Genomic DNA, 10,733 nt, shown 5'->3' with positions numbered 1-10,733 from the left:
ATCGTACAAAGTATATATTTTGTTCGTATTGGTTCACTCTATGCTCCCTGAAAGACATATCGCCACCATCTTTCTCTACGTTGGATATTCTCGATTGTAATGCCAATCCAAATTTCAGCCCACTCAAGCCTGTAATGTACGTAAACCTCACGATGGAGGAGGGGGCAGAGGTAGTATAGAGCTCAACGACGAGATTCCGGTGCTATCCACAACAGAAGCTTACCAGAAGAAAAGAGATATTTACCAATCAATCAGATCAGCTTGCCCATCTTCCCATGGCCAACCTTGAAGGAATAGCTTGATATTCAATGAATTTCGAGGGTTATGTATTGATCAAGCTTTGGAAGCTCTGGGCTTATGGCCAAAGACCTCGCGAACATGATCTTCGATCTGCAAGAGAAGAGGGCCCGGGATTTTAGACACTAGCCTCTTTTGTATAGCCAAAATTCGATCTGCCACCTCGTGCCAGTGGATGTCCTGGTTTGTTTCTAAGAAACCACTCTTTTCATTCCACTCAGTACCCTTGACTGGACATAGTTCGCCATTTTCCTTTCTCACTTCTCCATCCACAATTACAGTTTTGACATCGCGTATTGTGGAATGTAGCACAATAGCCATGACAGGATCCCGCTGAGCAACACCAATCATAGCGGGACTGAGAGCATCAAATATCACTAGATCCGCCTTTTTGCCCACTTCAATGCTACCAATGTCATGCTCCATGGCAAGGGCACGGGCACCATTGATAGTGCCCAAGTTGAAGGCATGAGAAGTTTTGTGTGTTACATCTCTGGGCCATATTCCGCTTTGGATGTGAGTTTCACTTTCAATCCCTCTTGCTGTCTGTAATGCCATCCGCATCTCATTTACCATGCTGCCGCTTGTTGCTGAGTGACAGTCAACACCTAGAGAGCATACTCTATCGATACCGGGAAGATCTTTCCGGAAGCAGACTGGAGGTCCAACCGCCATAGCAAGTTCGGTATTCGGCATAGCAGAGACAAAGCAGTTTGCATCGTTCAGTAACTTGACATCTTCAGAGGTAGCTCCACCACCATGGGAAAGTACTATGCCTTTCTGTAACAGGCCATAAGACTTTAACAAGGCAGGTAGACTCTCACTATCCTTGACGAAGTTTTGGATGAAATGTGATGTAATTATCTTCGTGCCCAAGGATTTGACTTTCTGGAAAACCCCCAAGACAACGTCTTTGGGAAGATGATAAAAGTCAAACCCGAACCCCAATCTGACACGACAACCGGGGTCGTTGAGTGGTTGCGATGTGGCAAGTTGTTCAAAGGTTTCCATAAGCCAATTAGGCAAAGGCTCGGGCAAAAATTCAATCTTCGGCTTTGTACTTGCAACAATGTAAACCGGAGTAAAGCCAAAGATTGATCGGACGCCTGAAGAAATTGTCCCGGCTATTGCGGACCAGCCTTGAAGCCGAAATGAGAATTGGAATATCTCATAGGGGACTGCTGCACTTACTGTGATCTTTTGACCAGTTCAAATGAGCATGGTCCAGAGTGGTGGTTGTTCCGGCATCGATAGATTCCATGCTCCCAGCTAGATTCGCCCAAAACATATCTTCTGCTTTGAGTTCCATCCCTGCGGCAATTACTGCTTATTATTAGTAGTTTATCGCTTCGATTACCATTTGAGGGCACGAACTGATTGCAAGGTACGGAAAGAGAGCTGCGTTCCCCGAAGAACCCCTTGAGAGGCGACTGCCAAACATGGCGGTGTGTATCCACAAATCCAGGGGAGATGACCTTATCAGTACAGTCTATGACAAGACATCCGGGGGGCAAAGGTATGCAGGCCTCTATCTTAGATATTCTGTCCCCTTCAATAAGGATATCAGCCAAATAGGGTAATACATTGTCCTTCTCGCCATGAACTAGAACGACTCCTCCTCTGAGGAGCTTTGAGGCTTTGTTGCGGGCAGCTGTGCCTCCTCTCGGAAACGAGGACATATTTAGACTATGGTTGTGTGGGTTGTTGAAAGGGATATTCGAGTAATAGGGCTATGAGCCAAAGTAGAAATGGATAGGAAGTTATGTAGATTAGGGATGTAAAATGAGATTGGGGACAGGCTTTATATATGAAATTTAGACCGTGTAACTGGCAAGAACGCGGAAGATGAGCAACTCGTGATTTCTGCCAAACTGAAAATATCGTCGGCGTTAAGAATATAAGGTCGCTTTTTCTACTGTCTCTGAAGCTTCCCTCCTCCCTCCCCCCACCCCCCCCGGTCAGAGTGCTTGAAATACGCTCATGACACCATACAGGTAGCCCAAAACGCTTTCAATAAGATCCCGTAACATACTCACCACTGGAGACAATCCATTATGTAACATGTAAGTATTCATTTATCTACCAAAATTGTGTGGTGGCAACTCAGTGCAGCTTTGGATTCATAGAACCTTGTAAGAACTTCACCAAATAACTTCCCTTTTTGGAAAATGATACAGGGAGAATATTAACTTCTGTATATGTTAGCCTTCGGAGTAACTATGCATGACGGCCCGTGGGCAAGTTGTCCAGTGGCCTCTAAGCGACATCTAGATCCACTGCCAAATGTCTTTAAGTACGTGAAGAAACCATGGATATCTAAATTTGTTCCTGATCTAGCACTGAGAATGACTAATCATTGATCCACTCCAGACAACTTCTCTTCCTGGAAAGGATGAACTCTATTAAATCGACGAAAAGTCTATTATCGGATACTTTGCCCGCGAAGCATAGTGTCAGACGGCCTTGAAATACACCGACTGGATATCTTCATTGAGATACTAACAAAAGAATAGGCGAATCTTCTCTCTGCGTTGGACTCTTAACCATTTTACTCTTTTGGAAGTACAAAACTGGTATGAGCCTTGGAATTTTGTGCATTGGCTGGGCGCATTCACCTGTGGACGTTGGTTTCATGTGGGTCGATCGAACTTTTCCAAGCTAAGGAGACACTATTACATCACAGAAAAGGTACTCCAAGGCGTGCCACAGCGTTGAGCTCTTAACACAGCTTTTGCCCTATCCTGGGTGTATGAATTACATAAATTATCGACATAGTTGAATGTCAATACTTCATCGCGGAACTTTAATTTCTATGTTTGAACTACTAATTCGTTCCCTAAGAATCATAACTAGTTGGATTACTCTCAAGAACAGTAAGCCGACTCAATTCTCCACTCGGCATATGAAAAATTGCTTATAAATCATACAGCAATAAAGACTAACTGGAACCCGTGCGGTTTGAATCTCTTGCATTCAGAAGCAACAGAGAGTCAAATATAATACCAATGGTAGCCAATGCATAGCGACATTCTAATTGGTATCTGTCAAGACGGCTTCCTTTTTAGTATCCTAGGACCGACGTTGCTTCAATACAAAACAACAAGATACAGCTCTACCGTCGATACCGACCCACTCGAAAGAGCTTCTTAATCTAGATACAGTAAGCGCCGGAACCTTTCTTTCTGAGATTGTACCCGGACCTTCGACTAAATCACTTGGACTTACTTTAGAGGTACCGTTAAAGCAAGATCTACACTGGCACTTTCTATATTGTGATGCTCATTACATGTAACAAAACCCAGTCAACCTTGTCAAAGACACAAAAACCTGCTCCTTGCAAAAACAATGTACAATGACGATTTGTCCAAAGACTGACGCTATAAAACGAAAACTGTTCTTCGATACGTGGCGGTGAACCATACTATTTTCCTGCCGACAATAACGTCGCTGAGGAAGTCAAAGCAGCGACTTCTTCGACTCGGATACTCACCACCGCTTTTTCACTTGCTAGATCGGTGATCGCCAGTCGGCGCTCAATCTTGCTAAGCTTAGATATGTAAGCTGTCTGAAATTGAAACTTTTCCGTATAGTATCAGCTCTTGCGTGGAAACAAGTTTGAAAGAATATTCATATGCTAATGAACCCAGTGAATACTTTCTGTTGCAGTCCAGAGGTAACATGAGGCTATATATGCAACGAGATGATCAAGTTGATTGAACTTCAGCTCGGTCCTTTATATATTTACTTCGGGAATAATTTCGATGATTCGGCTTGTGTTCTGATCTGCACCAGCCTCATATCACAACACATTCAGTTCCATATGCAGCGGCAGAAAGCTATTCTGAATTTCCAGTGTAGGGCAGTACGCTGCTTACTGTGAATATCTGGCTGGCCTAGTGAGTGGTACATGCTTCCAGATAATATGCCTCAAATTGTTGGGCTTTTTTTGGATTGGATTCTTGGCTATGTCCTGCTTATGACAACTCGAGGGGAAGTTGTATTGGGGTTGCCTCACATGATATATATGCCGACATTACTGAGGGCTTTCTCTACAACTGCCTCACGAGAGTCAATTTCTTGCTTCTGTAGCTATCTCGTCACCACCCACGCAACCAAGGCTCGAATTTGTCCCTCCCCCTTTCCCTCTGTATATAGAAACCATTGCAAAACAGACACATTGCCTCCCTAACAGGGAGCGCGGACGGGGCCCTATCTGACGCTATGGTCTAAAGACCGCAGCGACAGGTGACCCGTTACGGCCAAACTATTGTCTCCTTGTCCTCTTTGACTGCATGAGGTCACCAATAAATGTGTATTTAGATCCAAACACATTTTGTACATATCTTTGCCCGAAATATCTACTCCCTGTTTCCTAGCAACCACCCTGTGAAAGCCATAAAATTTCTTGGGCCAATTCTGGTAGTAGAATTGTTCTAGAAATAGAATTATTCACTGAATTATTTTTTAGTTGAGGTCGTAATGTTAAGGGGTCATTTGTTTTCTTTTTCATTAGCTCGCCCCCAATAGCCCTCATCTTATAAAACAATAGAGAAAAAATGTGTCAAATGAGGAATTGAGGGTACTGGCTGGTATTGAACATGGCCAACAGAATTAGATGATTGATCGAGGGCGTTCCAATCGATTGAACAATCTCAAGGGCCCCTATACTTGAACTATGGCGTGATATGACATGGTGGTATTCTATCAGTCCTTCATTTCGTCAAAATTTACTAAGCGTAACGACGTTGGCTTGATTTACGCCTTTCAAGCCCTATCCTTTGCGCCACTGCTAAACTGTGCCAATTCTATTGCAACTCAGAGGCATGAACTAACTGTTATATCATCCTACCCTTCTTCTTGGGCGGATAATCGCCACCTGATGACCAGAGCTGGACGCCGAATTTGAAAGCAATGCGTGCCTCTATATTGCAATGTTCACGGCCGGACTGGGACCACTTGAAGATTCCGCCAATACAAACGAACCCCTCTCTCGAAACTAACCCACATCAACCACCTCGTGCCTCAGACCGTAGATGCGCTTCAATCGTCGGGGATATGATACTTAGCACTTGATGAAGCGCCTTCAAGCCAGGTTACTGAACAAAAACTTACCCACGAGGAACAGCTACGATATAGACAGCTGAGATGATATACGGAAAAGAATTATGCATGGGCTCATAAGGAGACTCGGCATGTACCAGGACAAGTATGGTAAATCAGTGAGAATTGACCTCTCGGCTTAGCCGTCGGGCGTTGATTTATTGTGTGTGTCCGTAACCCAACAGTCGCGTCGTACAACACTCCACATTTGAAGTCTCTTGAACTAGAAAGTGCCAAGCTAGAGTAGAAGAAGCTTCGCATACGTCAAGAAGTAGGTCTCGTTGTTGTGATATGAGACTGGTCAGATCAGGAACCAAAACCATCGGAATTAATCCCGAAGTAAGTATATAGAGAACTGAGTTGAAGTTCAATCAACTTGATCTTCTCGTTGTATATATTGCCTCATGTTACCTGTGAATGATTAAAAAAATAACAATTCATACCTCTGAACTACAACACGCGTCTGAAAAGTATGGGAATGTGCCATTTGGTGACCCTGCGTGATGCGTGCTATTATTGCCTTGTTGGCTCTTTAAGCACACCGGAAAGGCCCACATCACACAACTTCTCAATCCGGAATGGGCCAGGTCACATGCCGGGTAGATGAGAGTTTCCGGGTGGCGGTGGGACGCCAAACCTCTGTGAGTGGATTGTGGTCTTGGCACGGCTGCATGTTAGAAATCCCGCCACCAGCAAAGCCCGAGAGGAGTTTAAGCCAATCCCATTTCAGTAACTCAGCGAAATATTTCAATCAACGAAGGTTAGCTCTCTCACTGTAGCGCAGAATGAGAGTGGAATGTGGATTACAAATCGCGCCTGTGTCATTGCTCTTTCGTGCAATCGTCAGATGGGTAGACGTGGGCTGACAAATGACTAGAATCGGATCGGCGCAATGTATGCTTTCGAGATCAAAAACCTTCTCAAGGTTTGAAGGAATTAGCTAATTCGTTACTGGCAGAACCATCGATGGCCCTCCCCCGATTCACAGAGACGTGGTGATTCATCGACAGCGAAAACCTATATAAGTAACCTGTTGTGTCCCTCATTAGAACATGACATACTTAATCATCAGCTTACTTTTCAATTGGACGGAAGAGCACGCCAGAGGCTTATCGATATATCACGACCGTGAAATTCTACTCCATGTCGGACAATATAGTCTTGGTAATTGGGGGCACTGGTGCCCAGGGAAGACCCGTTGTCAAAGGTTCTCCAATCCTTTCCAAGAATCCTGGAAAATAGCTAACGAGACACATAAGCATTGGCATCAGGTAACAAATATACAGTTCGCGTCCTTGCCAGAAATGCTTCTTCGAAAGAAGCGACTGAGCTGGCAGCAATTCCTGGAGTGATAATCTTTGAGGGAGAGACCTACCACGAACCCACCCTTCGGAAGGCCTTAAGAGACGTGTCTTACGTCTTCGCCAATACAAATGGCTTGGCCATTGGTGAAAAGGCTGAGATATACTGGGGCATTCGCCTTTACGAGCTAGCTCGTGAATTCCGGGTAAAGCATTTTCTTTACGCCGGTCTTGAGTATGCTTCCAAGCTCGGGAACTTCGACCCTAAATATCGAACCGGTAATCTAGACGGCAAAGGGAAAGTGGTCGATTTTATTTCTCATCAACCAACTGCTCCAATGGCGTGGTCTATTCTGACATCTTGCCCATACATGGAAGGTCTCTCTGAGTTCATGCGGCCTTTACCAGACCCACATGATCCGGGCACGATGGTCTTCACAGCGCCTCTAGGAAATGGAAAGTGTCCGTTAATCTATCTTGAGGACTATGGCCAGTATTCCCAATGGATGTTTGACAATCTTACGAAGAGCAGAGGTCTAGAACTACACGTCGGCACAGAGGATATTGCGTGGAAGGACCTCGCAGCAGTCTTCACAACAGTGACGGGCATCAACGCAGCCTACAAGGACGTCACTTTGGACGAATACTTTCAGCTTGGCATTTGGCCGGATGCAAATGCCATACTCGGTTACTCTGCCGGTTATGATGATGGTTCTTTCATGACCGTTCGGAAGAACTTTTCTGGGTTCTGGAACACCTGGAAAGATAATCTGACGAAGAGGGATTATCAGCTGTTGGATGAGATTCTGCCAACCAGAGTGAAGAGCGTTAAGGAATGGATGGTGAAAACAGGATACAGGGGGAACTACGCATCTGTTTTAAAAAGCCGCCGTGGTGTGATTGAAAAAGAAGTATGATCTTGTACTTAACTCTTGCGTTTGGTTATTTAATAAAATCGTCCATTTCGGCCCCGAATCTGTGGTTCCTAGTCCCCAACATATATGTTTCCTTAGGTCGGATGGTTTACAGGAGACTATGGTGCGGTCCCTGAGAGCCAGAATGTCTACTGTGACCAAAAGAAATCAGCTCTCGCATTCCTAGGGATATAGCAGAGGCCCTCGGAAACTCAGTATCGGTTCTGGGAGCAAGCAATGTCTCTAGGGATCACACGAACTTCACATGGTCGACAAACGCACTTAACGTCCGCGCGTGAAGGCCAAAAAATATACTCTTAGTGCGTAGGTTTGTCGCTTCGTGCATGGCCGAGGAAATCCAGGGTGTAAGGCTCATGGCCCTATTCGAGAAATTTGGTCATAATCTACATATGGGAAAATTTTAGTACTTCTCGCAGTTTAGCGTGCGATCACTGTTTCCCACTCATCTGAAACAAAACGGAGTAACGCACCCTTCTCTACGTAGCTCCAGCTCCGACTTTCGTGCCAAAATAATGGGCCTCTTGGGCCAACATCTCCTGCGGCTATCGGCGGCAGTTGGCCTTGAATAAATGAACCTCCTCTTGCGCCACAGACAAAAAACGGAGACATCTCAGTCACGTCTTTGGCTTAACACTATTCTGTGTTATCTGACAAGGCATTGGCATTTTTTTCTTGACTATCTTCACAGATCTATCACGACTTTCCCAGTTAGATGACCACCTTGCAACCTAGCGCAACCCTCTATTGAATTTTCTGGGATGTACTCACTACCCACGGTCACCTTGTATGTTCGCCTCTCTTGAGTAGCTCAGAAACATCTCTCGATTGTTGCCCATCAGTTTCCACGATGAAGAAGACCATCAACTTCCTTCTCAACGCCACGGTGGTCTTTTGTCGTGTTGCAACATAACAACTGTGAGGAGGAGGCCATGTTTCTTGACACATATCCATAAGAGTTCGTTTTATAGTATGATTTGCTGTATCTCTTCCTGATGTTGCAAGATCATCACGCACGAAAAGGGCTTACCAGGCAGTTGAAGGCGATAAAGGGGCGGTGGCGGCCTGAGACCGGCGGTACTCTTTGGCTAGTATCCACACTCGCGAGTCGACGTAAGGGAGTAGTGACGGGAATTTTCTTGACGGTCAAGGAATGTCCTGGAGTAAACCTCGGAGAGAGGCGAATGGAGATCCCGCCAGAGCGGAGGATTTCACAGATCCTGAAACCCCACAGCGACCGATTTTAGGTGAACATGAAGCAGGCTCAGGCCACCTCAGTTCTCTATTAGTTAAGCAACCGCCTACCAAAGATAAGGTGCTCTTCGAAGCAATTGGAATTCGTTGGAATTCGTCACCGACAAGGTCTCTACGCGTAGATAATCAGCTTCAGTGTAATAGATTAGTGCAAATACTCTGCTCGGTATTTTGTTCTGGCGAGACATGACGATTGGAAGACAAATTGTGGGATAACGCGGTATATTTAGCAGGAGCAGTGTGAGAAATACAGTGAGAGTAATGAGGATTCCTGGCGTTTATGCGCAAAGTGTTCATTGAGTATTAAGTTTGGTCCGGATTCGTACGGCTTTATCCTCTATCCCGGGCTTGCCATAGTCATCCTTACTAAATCAATCGCGAAGTTCTCCCCACTTCTTCAGGCTCTTTTTGTCATGGTTTTTCATTATTTGGCATGATTTATCACGATGTGCTGTGCCTTGTGCACTTGTAGAGCAATCCAAGATAGCATACGCTAGTACTCCACTCAGGCGAGTAGGCAACAAGACGAGATCAAGTGGAATAAATCCTAAGGCTTAAGTACCAATTTTTTCTGTTTCCATTATCACTCGTCACATTCTGAGCTTGTGAGAAGTAGTCTATTAGTCTTTGATTGAGAATTGAGATGTGCATCGGTCATTGTCCAAATCAAAGGAAAGTATTTGTTGTTCTCCTTTACTTAAAGTAACACTAGTCATCCATGCCAGAAATGTAAATATAAAGGTCTCCTTTTCCTCTCTTTTCCTCTCTTTAAGCAAACTTTTCCGTCTATAAAACACAAGCTTGTGATGTTTACATCTGCTAGAAACAGAATATTTGAATGAAGAGCCGGGAGGTGAGTTTCAGTTTTCCTGCACTGCTAGCGACGTACTAAATTGCGAAATCTCTCTATATTTGAGAGTAGCTGTTAAACATTCCCAATGTAAGGTGTGCCTGAGGTTACTCGTACGGCACCATAAGCTTATTTCCAAGCACCCTGGCAGAAGCCCCCTCTCCCAAGACAGTAGTATGGCACCATGGCTTCAACTCGGTCTCTTTGCGAAGAGTAGCGGCAAAGCAGCGGCTCCAGCCCCGTCGTGGGAAATGCCGGGAGATATCTTCAATGGTCAATGAATGGACAAGTTCGGTATGGGCACCAACGTTGTCTACTGCTCGTTAGTTTTTATACGAAACAAAAGGGAAGCTTAATACCACCAGCTCGGAATCTTATCAACCTTCCCAGGGTGGTGGCGAGCTGTAGCAATTGCCCGACGGCCGTGATCTTTCCTTCATCGCGAAAGTCCTGATGCCGAATTATAGCTTCAGCAACACTCTCTGCAAGGTCAGGAGCGGCGGTCGCCTCTGGTGCCGATGTATTCGAGGTCTCTTGTAAGACGTTCAATGCTAGTAAGCCGCCATAGAATTCAAAACTTAATTTTGTTTTGGTTATGTTTTCTTCCGTAGAACCGATATCATGTAGTAGACATGTAAGGAAGTAGGCCTCATCTGTGAATTCCCAAGAAGGAAATAGGTGCTTCTTTATGGCAAACCCATAATGGTAAACACGAAGAGAGTGGTTGTATGTGGGTACCGGGAGGTTCAGATTGCGCGTATCTCTTGATACGCTCAGAGAGTGCTGTGTCCGGGACTGGAATCTCTGAGACTGGAATAAAAGGCGCAGCAGTCGAGGTCGTAGTTGAGAGCAGTAAAGATGCGGATGCAGGGACAGCGGTAAACCCATAAACTGACACGGAGTCAAGGGTAATGTCAGTCGGTGCAGAAGCAGGAGCCATTTCGGTCGATCCAAATATAGAAGTAATCCCACTAGTTATAAATGAATGGTGTTCATACC

The 10,733-nt window shown here is 45.1% G+C and overlaps 3 protein-coding genes across 3 annotated transcripts; 1 reads left to right on the top strand and 2 right to left on the bottom strand.

Moving 5' to 3' along the window:
- Window positions 1-333: 333 nt before the first annotated feature.
- Window positions 334-1,976, bottom strand: N7509_000253 (uncharacterized protein; the record flags this gene model as incomplete). The annotated part of the gene is made up of 3 exons (XM_056624900.1): window positions 334-1,436; window positions 1,489-1,608; window positions 1,655-1,976. 3 exons carry the CDS (start codon window positions 1,974-1,976, stop codon window positions 334-336), a joined length of 1,545 nt encoding a protein of 514 aa, XP_056493482.1.
- Window positions 1,977-6,540: 4,564 nt separating this feature from the next.
- N7509_000252 (uncharacterized protein) lies at window positions 6,541-7,615 on the top strand (the record flags this gene model as incomplete). The annotated part of the gene is made up of 2 exons (XM_056624899.1): window positions 6,541-6,604; window positions 6,684-7,615. 2 exons carry the CDS (start codon window positions 6,541-6,543, stop codon window positions 7,613-7,615), a joined length of 996 nt encoding a protein of 331 aa, XP_056493481.1.
- A 2,226-nt stretch (window positions 7,616-9,841) lies between these two features.
- Window positions 9,842-10,674, bottom strand: N7509_000251 (uncharacterized protein; the record flags this gene model as incomplete). Its single annotated transcript, XM_056624898.1, has 3 exons — window positions 9,842-10,047; window positions 10,094-10,387; window positions 10,473-10,674. The coding sequence occupies 3 exons, from the start codon at window positions 10,672-10,674 to the stop codon at window positions 9,842-9,844; spliced, it is 702 nt and encodes a 233-aa protein (XP_056493480.1).
- Between the last annotated feature and the right edge of the window lie 59 nt (window positions 10,675-10,733).

Source organism: Penicillium cosmopolitanum (genome assembly GCF_028827165.1).
Source record: "Penicillium cosmopolitanum strain IBT 29677 chromosome Unknown utg000003l:1.0-3747932.0:1.0-3751027.0, whole genome shotgun sequence".
NCBI classification, from domain to species: domain Eukaryota; kingdom Fungi; phylum Ascomycota; class Eurotiomycetes; order Eurotiales; family Aspergillaceae; genus Penicillium; species Penicillium cosmopolitanum.
This window is presented reverse-complemented; position numbering and strand designations above follow the sequence as displayed.